A 25,964-nucleotide genomic window follows, 5' to 3' on the forward strand; every position below is an offset into this window, starting at 1 on the left:
GTATATGGCACAAAAAGCTTAGTGAAATACATTGACTGTATGACTGATGTGCTTATAGGCCTCAGGTCTTGTCATAAAAACAGAAAGGCATTTAGACACACCCACCACACACACCCAAACACAGTGAGAGTGAGAGCAGAGGAGTGGGAGGATGCTGTGCTGGACTCACCTGTTGATCTAGCTAATGTTAGCGAGCTACATGGTTGACACTTTAGCTAGCTAGCTAGCTTCGCCAGCATATCTAGTGGCAACCTAATGTTATAGCTAGTTAGTTATTGACACACATATCTGATAAATCTGTTCACTCTTTATGCCAATCATGACAACGTGGCTAGTTAGCCAACAAGCAGAGATCATATGGGGAGCTAAAAACAGGAAATTAAACTTTATCTGTCAAATTCTGTTAGTTAGCTGCCAGCTACATGTACCTGCCCTCAAAACACAATTTCAACAGCAGAATATTATCTGAGAAATACCTATCTTACTCCAGAAATATGTATTATTGCAAAGGCATACGGTAATTAATGTGCAACTTACCTCTGATCGCGTTGGACTCAGAACAAAAATATCCTCAGGAGCAGGAACTGGTTCAGAACCGAAAGCCGTAAAAGAACGGCATTTTTCAAGGAACAGAAACGGAACCTGGAACGAAAGTGATCCATACAGTTCCGGAACAGAACAATTATTTTAAAAGCATGGGAACCGGTTAATAACGTTATTTTACGTCCCAGGCATTTTTGTCTAGTCCTATAAAACTACGCAACAAAGCCTCTATGCAAAGCCCTCTGTCACTCAGAAACTTATTCCAGTGTCTGTCTGCAAGGTGAAAATCTTTGCAAGTATGTGTGCACATTTAGGCTACCTGCCACTCCCTCCTCCAAAGCATAGGCTACTGTACTGAAGTTACAGCGTGATTCAGAAGATAGGGAGAGAGATTTTTTACTAGCTAGAGAAGAGTGGATGAACGTTTTCAGTGCTAGTTAAGGATACTATAGGCCTAGTTATCACGTTTCACTACAAACTACAAAAATGTAAGACGTGTTTTTAATTCTGCTGCCACTATGCACACACAAGCCTGTTAGCTAGCTAGCTCAAAGGACATTCAAAGTTCCTCCGTAGATGCCGCTCCTCCTAGGTATAATTCGGTGGAACTTATTCAAATAATGCATGTCATAACAAGATGCCCAGTGATTCAAGCCTCCTTCTCAACCCTCTCTCACTCTCTCTCCACCTGCTAAACTTCAGTCACATCTTGCGCCATAGGATACACTTGTCTGTCCATCACACATGTAACCAACTAGCTTGCCTGCTCAATCTCCACTGATTAGTGAAGTAATTTAATGAGCTAAATGTAAAAAACGGGATTTCACAGGTTAAAAAAGGAACAGAAAGGAAAGGAGTGAAGACGTGCGCTTCACAGCAAGATGGAGACACAGGGTTTGACCAATGAGGTATATAAACCCTTTATTGCTGATGTATTGGCCATTGAGAGGCTTTGAAGTCACCGGTCGGTACTCCTTAGGAATTAATGGAAATCTGCAGTATTTAAAATAAATGTTTCAAAGACAAAATGACATTTATTTACGATTTTTTTTTGTAGTGGGGACAGTAACATTGGAAACCTAAAAATAAAAAAAATTAAAGGAAAATTGTTATATTTGTTTTTATTTCTATTGTTTATGTTGAGCTCACATAATATAATTCAAAAGTATGCATTAAGGTGTCTATAACAGAATAAATGTGAAAAAATGAATGTAGACGATAATAAATGCATTTCTATTCTTTCTAAAATATTTTTTTCTAACGGCGGGGGTGTGCAAAGATGGAGGTGCGGTGGCTTCAACACAGCGCCCCCTATCAGTCATCTAGTGTAAATAGAAATCCTTGGGTTTGATGGACAACTTTGAAAGCCAATGGAATTCCTTCAGAAAGTACAGAAAGTAACTAGAAAAGTGCTAGTTCCTCCAAAAGGCAGGGAGCCAGATTCAAACACATGCTGACACTGGCATATGTGTGCTGGGGTCAGCAGCTGTAACCACTGGACCACACAGGCACTGAGGTATGAACAATTTTTTTCAACCTATTGCTTGTCTTAAACATACAATAAAATAATGTATTAAGATTTCCCCTAATGAAAAATACATCTACCCCTACACATATGTTCATTTGTTATAATCCACATAGGAATTCTGTAGCCTGCACGTAAAAAGGCTACTTGAACTGACGCCTTGTGTACATGAAACCTAAGTTATTGTATAGCCTACAAACACCAATTCCAGCTGCCCTCTGGCAGCGATTCTAAATATTCAATATTCATTCAAATCCTCCTGAGTTGAAAGGGGTCAAATTAAGATCCGGCATCTGTATGGAGAATAGGGTGCAATTTGGGACGCAGACAATGACTGTTCCCAAACAGTGACTCTATTAATGCAGTGTGTTTGACATCCTCGGGCCTGCTCTACGGTGTGGCAGGCAGGGACACATCAGAGATTTATTGACATTTTATTAGCCTCCCAGCCTCCATGTTACACCTAATGGGCAGCTCACTGTCTGGCTGCTTTAATTTAGAGAGTGACTTTGCGGTTTGGAGATTTGCACGCCCCCTGTTTGGTGAGTAACGGGGTACGAATCTCACCGCTAACATCAATGTGCACAAAGGGCAGACTGTCACGCCCTGATCTGTTTCACCTGTTTTGTGATTGTCTCCACCCACCTTCAGGTGTCACCTGTTTTCCTAATTAGTCCCTAGGTACTTATTCCTGTGTTCCCTGTTTGTCTGTTGCCAGTTCGTCTTGTTTTGTCAAGTCAACCAGTGTGTTATTTCTGTGCTCCTGCCTTTTCCATTTCTTTGTTGTTGCTAGTCCTCCCGGTTTTGACCCTTGACTGCCTTGACTCTGAACCCGCCTGCCTGACCATACTGCCTGCCCTGACCTCGAGCCTGTCTGCCACCCTGTACCTCCTGGACTCTGACCTTGTTATGATCTTTTGCCTGTCCACGACCCTTCTCTTGCCTGCCCCTTGGATACTAATAAATATCAGAGACTCAAACCATCTGCCTCCCGTGTCTGCATCTGGGTCTCACCCTGTGCCCTTTTGCAGACAGCAAAAGCAGAAGACGACTATGCTGGCTCTCTGGAGTAAAGCAGGCTAATGCTAACAGATGAAGAGGATCATTCAACTTATAAAATCTCTGTTCATCATTTATGTACGAGTATCGGCTAATGTGTGATGTGATGTTCACTTGTAAAGAGGCTACATAAAGGGCATAATCCATTTGGACATTGTGCATGCCTGTGCATGGAAATGTACCCAGCGTTTTGTGAGACAGCTGTATGTGTGTGTTAGCCAGTTTTGCTAGGGAGTTTAGGGAGAGATAAAAAGGTGTGCTGCACTGGGAACGAGAAACACTGCATTCTTGAGAGGGACATAGAGATTCATCGCTATGGCAACTGGCTCTTGTCTCATCCGGGGCTCATTAAAACGATACTGCACAAAAACATAAATGCAACATGCAACAATTTCAAAGATTTTACTGAGTTACAGTTGATATAAGGAAATCAGTCAATTGAAATCAATTCATTAGGGCCTAATCTATGGATTTCACATGAATGGGCACAGCTGGGGAGCCAGGCCAGGCCAAGCCAATCAGAATTAGTTTCCCCCACAAAAGGGCTTTATTACAGACAGAAATACTCCTAATTGTCATCAGCTGTCCGGGTGGCTGGTGTCAGATGATCCGACAAGTGAAGAAGCCAGATGTGGAGGTCCTGAGCTGGTGTGGTTACACGCGGTCTGTTGTTGTGCGGCCGGTTGGACGTACTACCGAATTTTCTAAAACGACGTTGGAGGCGGCTTATGTTAGAGAAAGGAACCTTCAATTATTTGGCAACAGCTCTGGTGGACATTCCTGCAGTCAGCATGCCAATTGCACACTCCTTCCAAACTTGAGACATTTGAGGCATTATGTTGTGTGACAAAACTGCACATTTTAGAGTGGCCTTTTATTGTCCCCAGCACAAGGTGCACCTGTGTAATGATCATGTTTAATTAGCTTCTTGATATGCAACACCTGTCAGGTGGATGGATTATCTTGGCAAAGGAGAAACGCTCACTAGCAGAGATGTAAAAAAAAATTGTGCACAAAATTGGAGAGTAAGAAGCTTTTTGTGTATATGGAACATTTCTGGAATCTTTTATTTCAGCAAATGACACATGGGACCACTTTACATGTTGCGTTTATACTTTGAGTATTTGGCTTGGAATGCAGTTTGGGTTACAATGTATTGAGCGACTGTAAAGAGGAAGAAAGATAATCTTAGATCCAAATATACATTCAGACCGACATAAAAATGGTTATGGTTACAGCAGTCACATCAAGAGGCTTGGATCCAAGTGAGTTCTAAGCGTGATGAATCTGGTTTCCACATGTAAATATCTGTGAAATGTGGATTGCTAAACAGAATGGAAACAAAAATAACAAGCGGTCACGGTGAACATCAATTTCTATAAATCGTATATCCCATTTATATGGATTTGAGGTCTGATAGGGGTGTTTAAGGGAAATAGAGTTAGTGTACCCATACTTTCTTTGATATATGAATTTGCTCGGAAAGGATTGTCTATTCAGCACTCAAGGCTCACTTAGGAAGAAAAGGGGAGAACTAGATTTACTTGATCCAAAACCGATAGTGTCAGGTGAACTATATTTTCATTAGGTCAGTCATTAGGCATTCTGTTTCTAGAATGTTTGTCATAAACTCCTAGCTTTGGGCAGATGTCTTTAGAATACAGTAACCTCTGTGGAGTAATACAGTACTCCAGTAACTCCACAGTAACCTCTGTGGAGTAATGCTTTGAAGATAAAAACATATCAGTGTTACTTTCCATACAATGATCTCCAAACGCTTCGTTACAAAGGTTTTGATTTTCAGTGTAGGAATATTGTACGTCCTTTCGGTGATTTCAGAATTGACCAATTAGCTCAGAGGTTATTCAGAGTAGACTATACATCACTGTATACTATTTTCTAGAGTCCATTCAATATTTAAAGCTTCATCAGAAATGTTAACATTTTTACGTAAAATCAACAGAACATATGTACACAATATTTCATAATTTTACCTCTGGCTGCAGGAAAATGACCAACATATTACACATACTCAATTCTGTATTTGTATTTGTCCCTTGTCTTTCAAAAGCATGGACAAGATGTCAATGCAATAATCATTCACTCCTCTGTATCAGTGTAGCCTTTCAGAGTGGTTATTGGCTGCTGTGGAGTTCTGAGCTTATGTCGCTCCCAAGTTTCTGAGCTTATGTTCAAATATCTTGTGCAGCAACTTCCTCCTGCTGGCAACACTTTATCATGGCTCCCACCACTCAGAAAGTGAAGGCGTACACCACTCCCACGACCACAATGTTCCCAATGGTGGCGGTGATGGCAATCCAAAGCCAGATGGCGTCGCGGGACATGGGCTCCCTCTCCGGCTGGTCATGGGCTGCCATGGAGGCCGCGTGGACGCTGGCTGAGGAGTTGAAGAGGGAGTGGTCCGTGCTGTAGTCATCGTTGGGTGACGAGTCCATGAAGGCCCCCGCCATGACAGACTGAAAGAGAAAAGGAAGTCCATTAAACTCAAATTGGGCAAAATATCTGAACTTTGCACAGCGTCATTTTATGTATAAACCGAAACAGTCCTTCCCTATCAATATAGTCCAGTGGCTTATCTTCTTCTCCCTTGGGATATTCATTGAATATTCAGTTCATTTATCTCCTTTCCAATATTAAGTAAATAGTCTGAAAACATTTCTGCAATGGCTCTGATTCATTGTGAATGAGGAACCCTTATCTGGAAGGTGAAGCTATTCCAATAGGCCATTGGAGCACATATTTAGATTATAGCAATCATTTAAAACTTTTTCACTGAAATGTATCTACAATAAAGCTATTGGATTGCCAATGGAATGCCTTCCAGCGATAGTATAGAACCTACATATTCCTATACTTACGCATACACATTCAGAACATACATGCAGTATCTCAATACCTATCTACAGCAGGGAAGAGGATAGCAACTATGCTCAGAAAATAACACAGAATATATGAGCTGTGTTCAGGTAGCCAAACCCCACAAATATGACAGTGGGACAAGAAAAGTGTTCTCCTTCACACAGTTGTATCCTATACAACACAGTCCGTAGTAGAGCATCAACCATAGCAGCAAATGACCAATCTGACACAAGGTCTGTTCTCATTAGAGTACAATGGTGAAAGACGTGTTCTAACGTGATGAGGCTGCTACCTGTATTTTTGAAACCCTTCTGTGGAGATTAGTCTGTCACATATAAAGTAAATATTCAATGGAGGTTAAGAGATAGAGTATACAAAATAGATTTTGTGAACATTGTCTCAAAGAAGGGATGGAGTCTGAGATCCTTTATGAGTACGCCAGGGCAGGGTAGCCTAGTGGTTAGAGCGTTGGACTATTAACCGAAAGGTTGCAAAATCGAATCCCCGAGGTAAAAATCTGTCGTCTACCCCTGAACAAGGCAGTTAACCCACTGTTCCTAGGCCGTCATTGAAAATAAGAATTTGTTCTTAACTGACTTGCCTAGTTAAATAAAGGTATAAATATGAGTACCTTATTTCCTTTGATTCCTATAGCGATGTGTTGTTTGTTCATAGCAAACTAATGAAAAACAGAGTTTGGGTATTGTGTAGTAGGGGTACAATAAAGGGACAGACAATGTCACATAGAGACCTGATCAAGGACAGGGCTGTGATGAGTGTCCCGTAGATGTGTCTGTTTCAGGTTTCCACCTGACTGCGCCATCTTTTCACACCTCACAGATCATGAAATGAGAGGAATTAAGAGACAATTCACTTACATGTCAAACTTATAGACTTGTAGGGTAAACAATTCCTTCTATACATTGAAATGTAAAAAAGCTTGTCAAAGACACTTTCCCTCAAATAAAGAACTCATCTCATTGAAGAAATTATGCTTTCAAGCAGCTTCCCTTTTATCTTTGACCTGTATATAGAATCAGCCCAGCACATTCTGTTGTTCAGAGAAGATTTAAACCATTTAAAACAGGAGTGGGGAATGTGAACAAATGATCAAATTGTTCCTCAAACATGTTCATTTAAAGCTGTTTACCAATGCAAAGCTGACTGTCGCTGACTTTGTCTGGTAATGGAATACACACTGTCCATTTGTGGACTGGACATCAATTCCAATGTGTCACTCAGAGTTCGACTGCTTGATTGCTATTCAATGCTGTCAAAACTTTCATTTAATAAATACTTTACAAGGTAACTAAGACATAAGTGTTGTTTTTAATCACTGCTCCTTATTGCATCTGCTAAAAATCACTGTCATACACGTGCACACTGACAAACACTAAGGCGCACAACAACGCACTGCCCCAAACACCTTTCCTCAAAGGAACAAGTCAGTGTGCCTATGCAGACAAACCGCTCTGTCCAAATGAGCGATGGCATTCCCACATGCTCATTTGTTCATGCATCGGATTACACACGTTTTTTTCTCCAACTAGCCATTAAAGTGCTATGTTCAGGGTAATAGAGGTGCCTGTCACCGCCATAACGGCTTTTTGAAATCGCTTTCTGGCTAGAACAAATGGATCTTGCATATTGGTTTCCCAGTGTAGACTGTGCTAAATCACAGCTGAGACAATAATTAAGAGATCAACAAGATAGCAAGGTCTGGAGCCTCGGTACTGCCCTGACTAGATGACCTGGATTTATTAACTAAATTCAGTTGATTTCTGCACTCATTTGCTCTTTGTCACTGTCACAATCCCTTTCTATGTAAATATCCAAGAGTACAGTTGGTCTTTTTAGTCAGTTCTTTCTTCCCCATCACAATATATTGTGTTGCTCTGATGCTCGTCATATTTTGTTAGGATACCCGCTGATCCTCACATAATGAAAGTGAAAAGTGAAAGACATCACATTTTATGTTCATATACGACCACTTGTTGTAGTATACTTAAGCAATAAGGCCCGAGGGGTGTGGTATATGGCCAATATACCACGGATAAGGGTTGTTATTAATCACGACGCAAAGTGGAGTGCCTGGATACAGCCCTTACCCATGGTATATTGGTCATATACCACAAACCCCTGAGGTGCCTTATTGCTATTATAAACTGGTTACCAACGTAATTAGAACAGTAAAAATACATTTTTGTCATACCCGTGGTAAAGGGTCTGATATACCACGGCTGTCAGTCAATCAGCATTCAGGGCTCGAACCACCCAGTTTATGAAGTACAGTATGATAGCACAAAGAACACTGTACATCTGTCGGTTTTTTAAAAACAAAACAAAGCATTTCAAAAGAGCTTCCATAGGAGTGAACATCAACAGAGTACAAACCATATCCTCATATGAGTCTCAGGATAGTTCCTGTAAATGAGTTGCTGTCTCCAACCCTACAGCCTGGACAGGAGCATATGTGTTAGAGAGCACTTTAGGATTCCCCTTTACAACGCAACTGTCAGAAGCAGTCAACGTCTTTATGTTTCTACAGTCAGTTCCTCAAATAAGCCTCCAGTCGGTTGTCAGTCATGGCACTCTCTGTTCATCAAATGATCTTCGGTCCTATAGCCAGAGGTTTCAGCATGAAGAAAAGGGATGTAACATTTTGTATTCTATTGCAAGTACAGACTAAATATCCCAAAGCTTGCTTAGCAGAACCACTGAATGAGCACTCACATGCCCACTTTGGACATAGAGCATAGTAATGACACTGAGCACTTCCATCAACTGTAAATTATTCACCTGTGAAGTGCACTTTCTCTTATTTCCCCTGGTATCCCAAAATAATCCATCTCTCGTACAAATGGACTACTGAGACAATGGGTAGCAACAGTGACATTATCCTCTCTTCTCCTAAACACACTGCCAATATCATACATTAACTACAGGCTACTGTGCACTCCTATGGTAATGTTCCAGGCCATTATCAAGCTTTTATTCATACAAACCAAGCAGGGAAACCATGTGTTTACAGAAAATGTCCCATGTGTTTACAGAAAATGTCCCATGTGTTTGCAGAAAATGTCCCATGTGTTTACAGAAAATGTCCCATGTGTTTACAGAAAATGTCCCATGTTGTAATGGCTGTCAAAGTCGTTCTCCTCCTCAGACGAGGAGGAGCATGGATCGGACCAAGATGCGGATTGGTAATTGTACATGTTTAATGTAAATAACAAGAAAACACTACAAAACAACAAACGTGACATACCTCAAAACAGTCCTGTGTGGTCCAAACACTGACACAGGAAACAAACACCCACAAAAGCCTACTGCCTATGGCTACCTTAAATATGGCTCCCAATCAGAGACAAATGAATGACAGCTGTCTCTGATTGAGACCCAATCTAGGCAGCCATAGACATAACTAGACAACCTAACAAACACTATCCCATACACATACAACACCCATAGACTAACCAAACACACACAACATACAATGCCCACCCCAACTCACGCCCTGACCAACTAAACATAATCAAAATAACATAAAAATAGGTCAGGAACGTGACACATGTGTTTACAGAAAATGTCCCATGTATTTACAGAAAATGTCCCATGTGTTTACAGAAAAAATAAGTAAGGCTATAATTACTGTAAAATAATGCTATTTTCAACAGGTTGAGAATACTACATGCTTCTGAAACGTCCACACAGCATCAGTCACGACTACCTCTCTCATAGCTGCCTCTTATTCTCTCACGAAACAAAAAGGACCCATCAATGAAAAGGCATACAAATGTCTACAACTTGAGAAACCAATATGATATACCTCTCTAACAAAACATAAAGTGAAACACTTCAATCTAGTAAAAAACAGGGTCATTGGATGGTTCATGGATGCACACGTATAGCAAGTTTGGCCCACGTATACTCATTTACTTTTTTACGGACTTGAATATGGAGTCCAATACCTATAAACCCCTGCTTCACATCACAATACAACTCTGAGCTTTACCACTATTTTCCCATATAGACATTGATATCCTGTATGCTATTACAGACTAGACATTTAAACCTGCTGTATCCTGACCTATGTACATTTATGGATACGAACTCATTCCATGTCTCTCAGTGAACTCTGTTACTACGGTAACATGTTCTATGCAAATCAAGCAAAGGACACTTTGTCATCTTCAGGTACAGTGACAAGGACTACACTATTTCGCATAGTTCACGACCTACCATTTCATTTGGAATATGTGTTGCAATTATTGGATTTCTGCCTCCACAATCCACAGACAAGGTATTTTCCTCAGGTCATATCCAGCCTACCTCAACGTAATGAGTATAGCATGGAAAGCAATGCTGGAACATGCAACCAATTTGACATTACAAAGTAATATCTGGCGAGTTACCATTTCTCAAGCCTGTCTGGTTGAGTGCCATCACACTCCTGACGATGGAGAATCTTTGGCAAAACAGAATCAGCCAGCTATTTTAGATTTTTTTCTCTTGTTCCAAATCACTCAGATCTGTAACAGTACTATGTGCCTGCCTGGGCCCAGCTCAGATCTGTAACAGTACTATGTGCCTGCCTGGGCCCAGCTCAGATCTGTAACAATACTATGTGCCTGCCTGGGCCCAGCTCAGATGTGTAACAGTACTATGTGCCTGCCTGGGCCCAGCTCAGATCTGTAACAGTACTATGTGCCTGCCTGGGCCCAGCTCAGATGTGTAACAGTACTATGTGCCTGCCTGGGCCCAGCTCAGATCTGTAACAGTACTATGTGCCTGCCTGGGCCCAGCTCTTCTTTTATTCTATCTTGGCTCTATAAGAATTACACAAGGCTGTACTAATCACTGGCCTATCATTGCTGCATGCCCCTTTTAATATTTTTGTTTACCATGATTCCCTCTGGTCTCTCTTTAGACCTCCTCGCCGTCTTTCTATCTGTCCCTGGATGAGAATGTCTTATGGGCATGAAGGAAAATAGAAAACGTGAACAGTTTTTTTGAAAAGTGTAGACAAGGAGGAAGAATAAAAACATATCATTATATGCCACAATATTATCACGATATGACATGCTATCACGATATCGCCGGTAAAGGTTAAATAAAATACAAAAATTGCCCGGTACCATTTTCATATTGAATTATTTTGAATTATTTTGAATTATCAATATTATTTTGGTGCCCACCACTACTAATTTCCCCTAAAAGTGTGTGTCTGGGCTCAGAGTGGGGCTAACCACATCCCTGTAACAGTGGTGGCCAACCAGCAAACTAAACAAGACGCCCATCATTCAACCACGACATGAAGGACATGGGACTTCATGCTGTGATTAGTCCACTCCTGCTGGCTCACTGCCTGGGTGAGTCTTCACTGTAGTATGCAGCCAGGTGATGCGTTAATCATATAGAGGGGCATGGGATCTCAGAGATAGCGTTAGCGCCCCTCTGGGGCTGGGCTTCATGTGATGTAACGCTATCCACTGGGCTACATTACAGGAAACAGGCTGCTTAGTGTGAGGACATTCACAGGTCATTTATCCATTTCTCCCCAGGCCACACAATGCCAGGAGGGAATAACAAAATGCCCTTACACACACCCACATGCATACACGCACACACGCAAACAGACACACACACACACACAAACAGGCCATTTATCCATTCATCCCCAGGCCACACAATGAAACAAGGGAGCAACAAAACGCCCACACACAACGGCACATGCACGTTTTTCTTTGAATAATAATCACATAAAGACTGTACATCAACAGTCTCGACAAGCTAATGAAAATGTGTTTGCTTCATTATGTACCTTACTGAGAAAATGTCTTCCAAAGAAATCTCTTGCTAGAAACTACAACATATGAGTTGTGTTTGGGAAGAAATAAACAATGTCATATCGGCGGCTGTGGCGGTCATGACATTTTGTCAGCAGGTGATTGTCAAGTAAATAACTGCTGGTTTCACTGTAATTGACCGTTAATTAACATCTTCTGGCTTCCACCCATAGTCCACAAGACACTGATGCAGACCTTTGGAACGTCAACTTTTTAAAAGTCTAATAAATCCATGTAATATAGCCTACACCATCAAAAGATATCCATTATTTATATTAGACAGGTCTAAAGAAACATGATATGAAGAAAATGTAGTCTATTTCAGAAGAACAGAATGGCATACTCTGAGTTGTCCTTATGTTAGGCCCTGATCAGGCTATGCCATATGGCTGTGGGCTACACTAGTTCATTTTGCTGACAATATTTGCTTAAAATTCTGTGACAATATTTTACATTATTTTATAGTACGAAGAATACAATTGAACATAGTTCAATAAAATAGAAAGGATATTTTCTCCAAAAGATTTGAGGGAGTGTGCACATGTGTCTATTCTGTGTTGAGTGGTTAACAAAGAAACAGGTCCTCCTATATGCTTAATTTAGAGTTATTTATGTAACTTTAGTTGTGATACAAATGGTGGGCTATATGTTTTAATTTTTTATACATTCTAAGGCTGCATGATGTGACTCTAATGTAATGATATGCATTGTTTCAGTCTCTCATTCACAATTGGACAAGCACTTAACAATGACTCGAATTTCGCGGTGGCATCCCTTTTGTGTGGCCATAATGCCCCCTAAAAAACTATATGCCTTTTGCGGCAAGTGGCTGTTGTGCCCTTGGGCTGAATATAATAATTATATTTCCCTTCTCCCGGCTGCATGCTCCAAAGCACCTCTCATTCTCCAGGCTCTCTCAGATGTTCTCAATTCTTATTAGACAATGCCTGTAAAGGGATCTGGTCCTTCTCACGGCATCTCAGGCTTTCTCACAGGCTACAAGTGAAGACAGACACAACAGGGACGCAACTGCCTGCGTCCTTATCGAATTCCGAGGCGCATATTGAAGATGTTGGAATAACTATCCACATTTGAGTAGGCCTAACAAACAGCACAATCACTAGCCTATGTCAATCTACTATACCCCAGAGTACAAAAGTTCACCCATTTTATTGGTCAACTTGTCCTTCTGTCTGAAAAAAAAATATTCCAAACATAGTCTGGAATAGTTGATGTTCCAAAATGCAATCAATTAGCGGGAAAACACAATTCTCAAAAGTGACCGCAAATGCGATTATGCATGTCATGCTCATTATAAAGGCGCATTTTTATGTTGAAATTTCTCTTCCCCAAACTTGAAACTCACACGCCTCCTATGTATGCCAGTTAGGCTCAACACTTGTTGTAAAGTGGATTAATGTGCTTCATTTTAAGAAGTTATTTGGCCACTTTAGTTGTGATACAAACCTCAAAACATATAGGCCTATGGGCTAGGCTACAGGTGTCACGCCCTGACCATAGAGAGCTTTTATTCTCTATGTTGGTTAGGTCGGGGTGTGATTAAGGGTGGGTTATCTTGGTGAATTCTATTTCTATGTTGGCCTAGTATGGTTCCCAATCAGAGGCAGCTGTTTATCGTTGTCTCTGATTGGGGATCATATTTAGGTAGCCATTTCCCCATTGTGCTTTGTGGGATCTTGTCTATGTATAGTTGCCTGTTAGCATTATTCTAGCTTCACGTTTTGTTTGTTCGTTTTGTTGTTTTGTTCTTTGAAGTTTTTCTATTCCAAAATAAAGGATGGAAACATACCACGCTGTTTTCTCACTCAATTGCACAACCTATAGAAATGTTGCACAACAGGAGCTTGTGGGCTCTCATGAAGTGTTTGATTAGATGTTTGATTCCATTTGCATTCATGTCAGAGTGATTAGAGGGACAATAGAGTGCTGAGTACCAGTCAGTTAGCAAGTTTGGTAGGCCACTAATGACCATCAGCAGCATCAGAGCTTGGAGGAGCCTAGTTACTGTGACTAAACGGCCACTGGAATTTGACTGCGGTCATGACTTGTGAACGCCGGTGTGGCGGTAATATGGTCACCGTAACAGCCCTAGTCATACGGAGTAGTCATGGAGTGTAGACAGCCTCTAGACAACAATAGTCACAATAAGTTACCTATTCACTAGTCTCAATAGCTAAACTAATTGGGTTCTGTGGGGAGCAACACCTAAAATTGGGTCCCGAGGGGAGCAACACCGAGAGAGAGAGAGAGAGAGAGAGAGAGAGAGAGAGAGAGAGAGAGAGAGAGAGAGACTCTTTTGGACTGACATTAGATTACACACTTTTCCAACGAGCGATAGCTTCCAATTTCCCTGAGAAGGGAGTGTTTTCAGTAAAGTGGCACTGAAGGAATTTGATAGCAGCCATAGCCCCTGTGGGAAAAAGCATATATGCCAGGACTTTCTGTAACAAACTGTGTATGTATTAATAGAGAGATACGTAGGGAGAAAAGATTTAACTGATTGTTATTCCTCAGATGTGGCGCATACCCAGCACAGTTCACGTTTGAGTAGTTTTCTGCTTTGCATTTGAAATGTCATTGAATCATGACACCACAGACCTCAAGTTCAACTAGAACAACTATAGTCAACACATTACACACAGGAGTGAACGAGAACTGAATGTGGCCACCTTTTTGAATCCTCTTAGGGTGCGATTTGGGACACAACCCATCTCCTATACAGTGAACTACTTTTGACCAGAGCCCTATGGGCCATGGTCAAAAGTAGTGCACTATATAGGGTGCCATTTGGGATGGGCCCCTTCTCTGGGTTGGTACTGCTGCTACAATAGCAATTCACAGCGTTCCACAGTGCAGAGGGCTATAGGGGTGATACAGAGGACTCTCCTTACAGTACTCCTTGGCCCCCTTTTATCATACTGTTCATGATGAGTCACTGGGCAGATAGATGCCCTCCAGTAAGTCTGAGTTGAACTCTATGACCAGTGTATAGACCAGGAGCAGGACTACTGTATGGGGCAATGGGTTTGTTCTCTACACCCTGAACTATGTTTGTTTGAGGCACTGGAAGTAACCCCTGCTGTGGTGATGATGAGTTACACAGGATGTGGAATCACTGTCCCCAGACCAGTTGCATCACAGCATGGATTCTACTGTAGTATACCAGGGTAGAATGGGGACCTCTGACTCCGGCAAGACACCAGGTCAGACACAGCCTTTACGATGCAATATATAACCTTAGAAGGGCACAATTGAATGGTTCAGTAGTTACAACACAATAAAAAAAATGAAGAATATCGTCTTTAAACAAAGATGAACTTTTCTTCCACTTCATTAGGTCCGAATGTAAAAAACGCAATGTCTCAGTGAATACATTAAATATGATGAATTATAATGTGAATCAATTTAGTCAATCAATAATGATTTTTCCCATTCAATAATAACTACAGACTACAAAAAAAACACGTTGACAAATCGTCACCTCTGGGGAACATTGGACCAGCAACATTTCATTTAGATGTACATACTAACTCATCAGGTCGAAAAAAGATAACAGAATACTGTATATGGATTATAAACGCAGTAAATCACTGCACTCATCAAATATCGCAGATCCTTTGAAGAAAATGTACATCCCCGACCCAACATCCATATCATTAAGTTCCCTTTGTGCGCTCCCTGGAGAATTCATGACTCGTGAAAATTTATCAGTGCCCATTAATAACTCAAAATATGGTTGTTAGGATGGTTTTGCAATGGTTGTTGAATTTTTTGTATTATCAGTTCATTTATTTTATGTACATTTGGTAATGTTAATGGGGGTAAAATAGAACTACTGCCTGATGCACTTCTGTGCAATTAAGGTAGAGAGCCATTTCCTTCTGCTTTGTAAGGCTAAATATTGTAAGTCATGGACATGCTTGTTCATTCACAGCGCATTGCTATTAACAGGGAATAGAAGATTGACGGATGACTAAACAAGATGTTCTAATGTATGACCACAGTCCTATTGATTAACTTGACCATGCCTGGAATAGGGGCCAAAATATATTTTAAGAAATGTTTAAGTCGATTAAGTTTGGAAATAGGGCACCCTGCTTTGGATGCTTCCTTGTGAAGGCAGCTTGGAGAGAAAGGCCCCCTCTGGTTACAGGTAATGGCTCACTAACTCTATGGCATCCCACACTTCCATTTTCATTAGCACTCCAATTTCCTTTCTCTACAGGGTAAACAACCTACAAGCGTTATGGGTGTACATCCTCATTTATTTACACGCGGAGGCATCGTGAGACCTGGATATCAGCATAATCACCCTCTCTACAGAATACACTGGAAAACCATTGAAACATGTGACGCGTTTATAACATAAACATCAGTGTTAAAAACGTAAACGTCAGGCATTTAGGTTTGCCAATAGACGGGCTAGCTAACAACGTCACAAAAATGATGTGCGCGCTTCCATGGGGCAGACGTCATTGTGTTGTTGTGATTCTGGATGGCCAGATTGCTAGCAAAAATGACAAGAAACTGCCATGTGGGCAATGGTAAGTGGCTCGTTTCAGCTTGTTTCATCTTGTTCTTGATACCATGTCTTGTTTTGAGGTGTTATTGATTCCAAGTCAATGCTAATATGGGAATAATTTGCAAGCTAGCTAGCCAACAACTGTAACGATGTATTTGAGAGACAACAAGTGCTCATTGTGCAATTTTATTCATGTTTTCAATTAGCATTTGAGACTAAATATAACATCTATAAGTGTTCTAATCTTAAACACAGGCGTTTAGAATGCAAGATTAAACATGATAGTCCGCTTTTCCAGTAAGTTTCTAACCAGAACAACTATATCTCCTAAGTGTTCAGATTTTAAACACTAGTGTTTACTTTCCCATCGTCCTGTTTAGAGTATATTTAGTCATTCGAAATGTATGACTTGCCATGCCTTTTACTCAGATCAGTGTTAGGACTGCCATCAGACTGTTAAACAGCCATCACTAACACAGAGAGGTTGCTGCCTACAGTACATACAGACATGAAATCATTGTCCACTTTAATACATGGATCACTAGTCACTTTAATAATGCCACTTTAACAATGTTTACATATCTTGCATTACTCATCTCGTATGTATGTACTGTATTTTATACCATCTATTACATCTTGGCTATGCTGCTCTGTCATTGCTCATCCATATATTTAAATGTATATATTCTTATTCCATTCCACTCATTCTGATTGCAGGTGTGATAAAACATATTCAAATTCTTGGATATCCTTCCTCTGGCTGGATTGCAATAAGATTTTCAGACCACAATATCGAGGATAGCTAGGCCATAACTAAAGGCCTTATGAAAAGTATGTCTTTGTAACGGGTTTACTTTTAATTGAAACACATTCACTTGGACAGTCACTTGGTGAAGGCTTCAGGAATAGAAGTTATTGAACTCAACAACCATGTCTCTGTCACTAACAAATAGGGATGTTAGGTTTGATACCGGAGCTCTGAGGCATGCATCAAAATTGCTAAGCAGTTTACTTCAAAGCAGTGTAACGATGCCTGTACCACTTTATCAGAAGCACATGATCAATGACGTCCGAAGCTTCATTTATCAAACAACCACCTGATTGGTTTGGTATTGGTTCCGGTAGAAGACAAAAAGGCTACTCTGCACACAATACACCGTGTGGGACGTCATCTATAATCATTTGGATGCTCTACATTCTTTTGACCAGCAGGTGCTACTAGTGTACACTGTGTTGATCAAAGCCTTAAGTAATAAACCTATTTTCGACACAATTGGCTGGAAAGAGTTCAATGCTTTAGGAAGCTTCATTTCCACATCACTACTAACAAACACAGTAATGGGTGGGTATCTCTCACATTCACTCAAAAGGCATTTATGGAAATATGGCTTTACATCCTACAGTGTTGAAATAACACCCCCAGCGTTTAGTGTTTGAAACCTAAAAGCCTTATGTTGAATAAACATGTTCATATGTTTAAAAAGTATAACAGCAAATAAACATGTTCTTGTGTTTACAATCAAAACACTGTGACGAGTTTTCATTGATATTCTAAATGCCTTGACGCATTTAAAAAGTGCTACAGAAAAGTGTTTAGTTATGTGTCTTAAACACTTGGTTTAACAGTGTATGCTGATCTCTTTTTGCCATAGCTCCAGTCACTCTGATTCAGATCATTATGGCTTGATCAGATATTCTTTCATGCACTGTTTCAGCAGTCTATTGAGAAGAAACAGTCATAATCCAAGAAAGATCTCACAAATGCTTCATCTTTTCTGTGCTTCTTGTACACACACAGGGCGCTTGTGCCCCACCCGGAATAGCTGTTGCCGTCCCGCAATATTTCACCCCTTGTCTGTAAATTCACCCATTCAGAGAGAGCCAGCTAGCTCGAGCATGGCACATTACTAGTGGAGAGCTGGGAGCCAGAAGCCATCATTCTCGCCCCGCTAATTACAGTACATGCACTCTGACACACCCCTGGGCTAAGCTGAGGAAAATTGTATTGCCGCCTGTAGCTTAGACCCAAAGACAAGCACTTGGTTGGTGTGATAAGGAGGATGGTGTCAAGGTCTAAAAGCAATTTTATCTGGTGACCAGTCGAGTGGGCCAAGAAGTGACAGACCACTTCCTGATCCTACTGTACACACACCCATATAGCTAGTGGTGTAAAGTACTTATGTAAAAATACTTTCAAGTACTACTTAAGTAGTTTTTTGGAGTATCTGTACTTTACTATATATATTTATGACAACTTTTACTTTTACTTCACTACATTCCTACATTTTTTAAAACGTTTTACTCCATACATTTTCCCTGACAACAAAAAGTACTTGTGTGAAATTTAGCCTCTGGCCTGGCGGACTCACTAAACATAAGAGTGTGCCCCTGGCTATACATACATTTTAAAAACAAGAAAATAGTGCCGTCTGCTTTGCTTAATATAAGGAATTTTAAATGATTTATACTTTTACTTTCATACTTAAGTATATTTTAAAACCAAATACTTTTAGACTTTTACTCAAGTAGTATTTTACTGGCTGACTTTCACTTTTACTTGAGTAACTTTCTATTAAGGTATCTATACTTTTACTCAAGTATGAAAATTGGGCACTTTTTCCACCACTGCATATAGCATGTGTAGATCCAGCAGAGGCAGCACTTACAGTATGTCTACTATAACCATCACTAGCTGGTTGGCTGGCTGGCTGATCAGCTATGTATCCATGGGTTCTGCAGCCACAGCCATCTTAACTATCAGTTCCTTTCAGATAGGGTTTTGTTTCAGTACCCGTTGTAGCCTAACCACCCTCTACAAATCTATGGAAGCCACTCACAAGCATCTCACTTACTGACAGCTGATGTGTGCTGTAAATTAACTTAGTAACAGACAACATTAATGATCAAAACCAAGGATGTATAGAATAGTATGAGAGAATGAAATAGAAAAAAGGAATGTAGTAGATTGATGCTAAAATCAGTGTATGTGACATATAACACACACAGCATGAGTCTTGCACAAGCAGTATAACTATTCCTCTTTAGTTGAGAGTATAAAATAAAAATGTCATAAGCAGTGGCCAAACAGAAAGGAGAAATTCAATAAGAGTTGAAAGAAGCATCGGTATCAGTGGCAAGAGATAAACGGAATGGCTTAAGTAGGAATAATGGGAAATCTTGATTGCAATCATGAACATTATATGATTATTTTTTTTGCAAACTTCAAGCATCCTTCATCATTTGTCAAAACGTAAAAGGAATATAGCCCACGGTTAATTTGCATCAAGGGCACAAAATGAAGGATATGATTAAGAGTAAAGTCACTTGGCAAAACATTAGGACTCATTACATGGTGGCTCCTATTTGAGATTAAGGCTAGCAGAGAGAGAGAGAAAAATGTGTAAAGAAAGCACAGTAAATGTTAAGACTGTTTATACCACCGACAGCGTAATGAGTTTAGGTGCGACCCAGATGATTGCTCCCTCTCTCTCTGGTTTCCAATGGACAGGTAAGACTCTAAAAAATGCTGGTTTAAAAACAACCCAATTTGGCTAAATATTGGACAGAACACATGTTGGGTTATTTTGACCCAGCCAGTTGGGTCCCAAACAACTAATTTTTTCTATAAGTTGGGTTGTTGATGCTGGGTTACTGAGCTATGATCCACCCAGTCAGAGCAGAATACTGGAGGCGTGGCTTAGTAGGGGCGTGACTTTCAGATAGTTATTTTGGCTACCTTTGAGAGTAAATGTCATTCCAGTTAATCTGTTCTGTTGTATTGTCAGTACATGTTGAGCACAGACAGGTTTGTATCTTTAATAAGGCTTACACAAGATTATGAGTTCCTATGCATATCACAATGTTGGTATAGTTACCACTTTGTTATAATATTTAAATCTGTTAAAAAAAAAAAAAATGTCACATTAAAATGTGTAATGTGATCAAATATTGAAGGAAAATAAACATTTGCAGTGTACAAACTTGATGACGAATATGAAATACATTTATTCTCACAGGTGGCCAAAAATAACTATCTGAAAGCCATGCCCCAAATAGGCCACGCCTTTGGATTACCCAAACATGGCTTTATTTGACGGTTAGTCAATTGGGTTATTATTCACTTTCATGCTGGGTTGATCCAGCAGATGGGTATTTTTTAACACTCTTTAGTCAATTTCAGCAGCCACATGAACATCGAACTAGCATAATATAAACATCCCCATAAAAATGTGTCTGTTTAAGCTAAAGACATCATATATATATATATATACTGTATATATTAAGAAATATATTTTTTGCATTGGCTGCAAATCAATCCACTGCATCCGTCAATATCAGCCTTCTGCATCTGCAGTTAAAGGTGGCAGAGCTACAGCGGTGTTTGTCAGACCATGAGTCATCCCGAAAATCGGTCTTCTCATGAATCAAATCAAATCAAAATCAAATCAAATGTATTTATATAGCCCTTCGTACATCAGCTGATATCTCAAAGTGCTGTACAGAAACCCAGCCTAAAACCCCTAACAGCAAGCAGGTGTATAAGCACGTCTGTAGCATCTGAACGGTGGCCTACAAACTATTATGACTCCTCGATTGTGACCCCTGTTTTGTTCTAGGATGCCCCTAAGCCTCACTACCAGTAAAAAAAGTTTCCTAATCTTTCTTATATCTCTCAGATATAGGACAGACACTTTAAAAACAAAATTCCTTTAGTTTTGTTTTTCCATGTATGATGCTGTTATTCAATATGTTTATGGGCTAATAGCTAATATGGGCTAATAGCAGTAAGGCCAAATTCAATGTTTCATCAAATATTTGTTTTTATACCTAAAGGGATCCTGAAATTCCAAATCAAATATCTAAATGATCCTTCATATGACCATCTTAAAACAATTCCACATGTTAGCTTAGTAGACCCCCCCCCACAGACTTAAACTATAGAGGTTATTTTCAGGAGGAATGGCCTATTGGGGACATGGCTTTAAGATAAGTATTTTTGGCCACCTGTGGGAGTAAATGTCGTTCCTGTTCATCATGTAATGTTTGTACACTGCACATTTAAAAGTCCCTTCAATAATTTTGCACATTACATATTTTAAATATACAATTAATAACATTATTTAAATATCATAACAAATTGGTAACTATCCCAACACTGTGATATGCATAGGCACTTGAGGAACTCAACTTGTGTAAGCCTCATTAAGCTACAAAAGTGTCGGTGCTCACCCTTAATGCGTTTGACAATACTACAAAACAGATCAACCGTAATGACATTTACTCTCACCGGGGACCAAAAATAACGACCCGAAAGCCACGCGACTACTAAGCCACGCTTCCAGTGTTCTGATCTGACACGGTGGATCATAGCTCAATAACCCAACTAAATGACACAACTGGCTGGGTCAAAAATAACCCAACGTGTGTTCTGTCCGCTATTTAACCAGCGATGTGTTGTTTTTAACCCAGCATATTTTTGTGTATGAAGGCATAATGAGACAGAAGAGAGAAATGTAATAATAAGAATGTAATAAGAATGTGAGTAATGTAATAAGAATAGGAGTAATGTAATAAGAGTAGGACGTGAGAAACTGAGGCAGTTAGTGCTTATTCTTAAGCCTGCATAGTTACCAAGTTCTGTCATAGCAGACCCATGTTGGACCAATATGGCAAAGGAGCATCTCAGAGGGCTCTCCAGCATTAATATGAAAGTGACTAGCTCCTGCCTTTCAGCCACGGCATCGAGGGCGAGATTACACTGAGCAGAGCAGAGAGCGTCGTGGAGAAGTCAGGCAGAGAAACTTGGCGCCCAGGTCAGAGACTAATGGAGAGCTCTCTCAACGTGGCAGGCAGAGCTGTGTCACCCTCTCTATCTTACCGATGCCGTACTCCCAACAGCCATCACTTCCTCGCACCGTCGCACAGCTGTCTAGAGCTGTGGAGGAAAACCACCAAAATATTTCCTAACACATGACCTCCCAGACCTAGACTCTGAACACCCACAGCAACAGAGAAAGCCTTGATTAATACTGTTTTGTAGTTGACAGATGATTGAGGATGTGTCATTGATAAGTACTGTATGGATGGATGTTGAGTGGAATGAGTGGTGACATGAAGATATATGATGGCGTCCTAGCTCATGGTTATACTCTTATGATTCGGTAATATCAGTCTTTATTTTGTATTTCCCTACAGTAACCTGAAAGATCTGTATGTTGATTGCATAATGTGTTGACCAACACATTCAATCTGGGCTTTGTGAGATACTATAGTCAGCTTTATTGAGGATTTAAAAACGTTCATCCCTGTCAGAAAGTCTCTAAATACAAGAGAATTCAGCTGATACCTCTCTACATTCCAAGTTATCAGGCACCTGGCTAACACCACACACTGTAAGATGTTTGGTTTCAACAAATTATTATTAACTGGTTCCACTGGGTTCTTTTTTTGGCCCAAGTGTTACCTGAACTAAAAACAAATAGTTGGCGCAAACTTAGCTCCAACTTTAAAAAACAGGCAGAAATTCAGTCAACTTAAAACGATGTGTTTGCTAAAATTGACTCAAAAATGTGACTTACCTAAAAAAGCCTTTGGAGGAACTATTGTTTTAACATACAATGTTTTCATATTTGACATGTAGACAGTAATTAATATTACACGTCCTCACCTGGGATTTGAACTCACAACCTCTTCCAATCTTCTTGCTACCACAACCATGTTTGTGTCAATTACTTATTTCACCTGCATTGCTACACTTTGCACTTCAAAGTAAATCTCAGCTCTTTTAAAGGTACACTCAAGCAAAACTATTGTATTAATCATAGTGATTAAGGAGTAACATTAAAACAGATTAATATGCCGCACCAACAGTAGACAACTACACAGAAAAACCTACAATTGCTGAAATAAGTCAATAATATCAATGGTGAGAGAATAGTTATATAAACTGACACTTGACACAGATATTGCGGCATAGCCGGAAGATTGGAATGCCAAGAACCAAGAGGCTGTGAGTTCAAATCCCAGGTGAGGACATGTTGAATAATAACAACTGTATAAATGAACATGCAAAATGTAAACATGTATGTCTAATATACATTTCCAGTCAAATATTTCAACACACCTACTCATTCAAGGGTTTTTCATTATTTTCTACATTGTAGAATAATAGTGAAGACATCAACACTATTAAATAACACATATGGAATCATGTAGTAGGCAAAAAAGTGTTAAAGAAATCATTTTTTTTTTATATTTGAGATTCTTCGAAGTAGCCACCCTTTGCCTTGATGACAGCTTTGCACTCTCTTGGCAAAAATATATTTTGATTTGTTTAACACTTTTTTGGTTACTACATGATTCCATAAGTGTTATTTCATTGTGTTTATGTCTTCATTATGATTCTACAATGTAGAAAATAGTAAACATATAGAAAAACCCTTGAATGAGTAGGTGTGTCCAAAGTTTTGACTGGTACTGTATGTAAGTTAAACATAGTGTATGTTAAAAGCACTCTGTGTGTCTGTAACCAGTTGCACAGCCTTTTTTAGTTAAGATGCCCAAATAATAAATTGTAGTTTAATGATCATATGAGACAACTTGAGGAAGCACATAATTTTGAATTGACAAAATGTTTGCCTACGTTTTCTTAAAATTAAGCTAAGTTTGGGACAACTATTTTTGGGGGGTTCCCCTTGCCCACCCTAATGACGCTCATGTTTTCTAAAAAGAAATGTTCATGCATGTGCAGCCCTGAGGACATGGCACTCATAAATCAGAGAAATGTAAATAGGCTAGCAATGAACATCATGGTGAATCATAAACATTGTCCATGGTCCGGTGTGTTATTGTCATGTTTCATTTATTAGAGTCGTTATGAGGAGTTACAAGTTCAAGATAATTACATTTCGCATTGCAAATCACATATTTGCACTATGGCATGGTAACCTGCCATATAATACCTAGAATAGCCTATCTTAATAGATATTGATCAACTCCAAGTCTATTATAATTGCGTATATCTCATCTGGGCTGATTACATTTGATTACTTTAGTTATCCTGTTGATTACGAAGTTGTCTGGCATCTCAGTCAGATATAAGAACTGCATTGATGATCAGAGGAACATCAGCGTGGACAAAACAATATAAAATGGATGAAAACATGTATGCATATGTGTTATGTTTTTTACATGATTACTATTTTAATTACATTACATTTAATAACTTTCGCCTAATCTAATTCGTGCTAAAATCGTATCATTCCCGAAAGCTTATCGACCAAATGTTATATTTGGGAAAAAATCAACTAGTTGTATTACAGTCGGTTTAAAAAACGATATTGGGTGGGATGCGTGTTTACACCTGTTTATCCGCGAAAGGTTATTTTAGCTTGTTGGTGACAAAATCAAGTTCATCCGGAGAGAGAGAAACTTCGTGCGTATGTCGGTAGGAAATAAATAACCCATACAGACGCCATATAGAATGGGTTTACTCCTTACTACCTTCTGCACATTAGTAAGCTTTTGACAACGCATTTGGCCTATTCGTTCTAATAATTATTAGCCGATAATTGCATGGAAACCACACATAACTTCTCTTGATTACCAATACCAATAATGTCACAGACTCTTACCTGCGCAGCCATAAATGAGAGATCCATTGTGTTACGCGTGTGAGAACAGTACACCGTTGACTATCTTGAAATAGTGTCGAGTCGCCCTAGTATTCTCCAAAATGTAATTAGAACGTTTTTCCCATCTACATTCTCAGATCCAGCCAACGTTAACAGCGTATGCAAGTGGCGTAGCCGAGGAGGCGACTATTGTATTGGAACATACGACAACCTTACAGAGAGGGAAAGAGCGCAACAGCCGTGTGTTTCTGTGTGTGTGTGTGTGAGAGGGAGAGAGAAGTCAGAATCATGTCGCACCTTTGGTCCTCTTTTTAATAGCCTACAGTGATATTAACACAAACTGCCAATCATGCAGTGTTTTCGAGAGTAGTTATGACAGTCTAATTGAGTTGTCTCGCCTACTCTTAGCAGATTTATCTGTGCATTTTGAAATACAACAAGAGCTTGTGCTTCAGAAACCATGTCAGCTTGCAATATTTAAAGAGCGCCGAATTTCATGAAGCAATTAATCATGCACTGTCTGAGTACCTATGTAAAATGCACAGGAGGCTGTATGATAAATTATTGTCTGAGTTTAAAGTACTGTATCTGTGGTCTATTTTCAGGATCCCCACTCTTTCTTTTGCCACTTTGGATGACATCCTTCATCTTATTCTAAATGATGCTTTGCCCCCTGACCTGGACTCAAACCCGGGTCCAGCGACTGTCAAGCCAACACCTTAACTGTTACTGCAACAGGTCTGAACCTCTTACTGAGGTTGCTAGGTGTTAGTTAAGGTCACTACATTGCCTCCTTCCCCTGGGAGAGCGTGTCCCCACGCTTCTCTGTACCAAGACTCTCACGTGTACACGCCTCTTTGATGGCCTCACAGACGCCATCCCACTTTTGACACCAATGTAGTGAATTCAGGGGGTAGCCCCGACCGGAACTCTGC

At 39.9% G+C, this 25,964-nt stretch overlaps 1 protein-coding gene across 4 annotated transcripts; it reads right to left on the bottom strand.

The window, feature by feature from the left end:
* Positions 1-4,161: 4,161 nt before the first annotated feature.
* On the bottom strand, positions 4,162-25,306 carry LOC139556527 (uncharacterized protein C14orf132-like). Of its 4 annotated transcripts, none has more exons than XR_011671134.1 (4): positions 25,030-25,306; positions 6,759-6,830; positions 4,837-5,604; positions 4,162-4,795 (listed from the first exon to the last, which is right to left on the bottom strand). XR_011671134.1 is itself a non-coding variant. In XM_071370584.1 (3 exons), exons 1-3 carry the CDS (start codon positions 25,054-25,056, stop codon positions 5,380-5,382), a joined length of 324 nt encoding a protein of 107 aa, XP_071226685.1. In that variant the 5' UTR covers positions 25,057-25,306; the 3' UTR covers positions 4,162-5,379. The 4 variants fall into 4 exon arrangements, 1 of the variants encoding a protein (XP_071226685.1); XR_011671135.1 differs by having other exon boundaries at positions 6,759-6,840; positions 25,030-25,305; XR_011671136.1 differs by lacking the exon at positions 6,759-6,830 and having other exon boundaries at positions 25,030-25,300.
* Between the last annotated feature and the right edge of the window lie 658 nt (positions 25,307-25,964).

This window comes from Salvelinus alpinus, chromosome 27 (genome assembly GCF_045679555.1).
Source record: "Salvelinus alpinus chromosome 27, SLU_Salpinus.1, whole genome shotgun sequence".
Classification (NCBI taxonomy): domain Eukaryota; kingdom Metazoa; phylum Chordata; class Actinopteri; order Salmoniformes; family Salmonidae; genus Salvelinus; species Salvelinus alpinus.

Coding starts and splice junctions, on each gene's coding strand:
- LOC139556527 (XM_071370584.1), bottom strand. CDS start 25,056: ATGGATCTCTCATTTATGGCTGCGCAG. Junction 6,831..25,029: donor TCTCATTTATGGCTGCGCAG/GTAAGAGTCTGT, acceptor AGGTGTGAAAAG/ATGGCGCAGTCAGGTGGAAA. Junction 5,605..6,758: donor ACAGCCCTGTCCTTGATCAG/GTCTCTATGTGA, acceptor TTTCTCTTTCAG/TCTGTCATGGCGGGGGCCTT.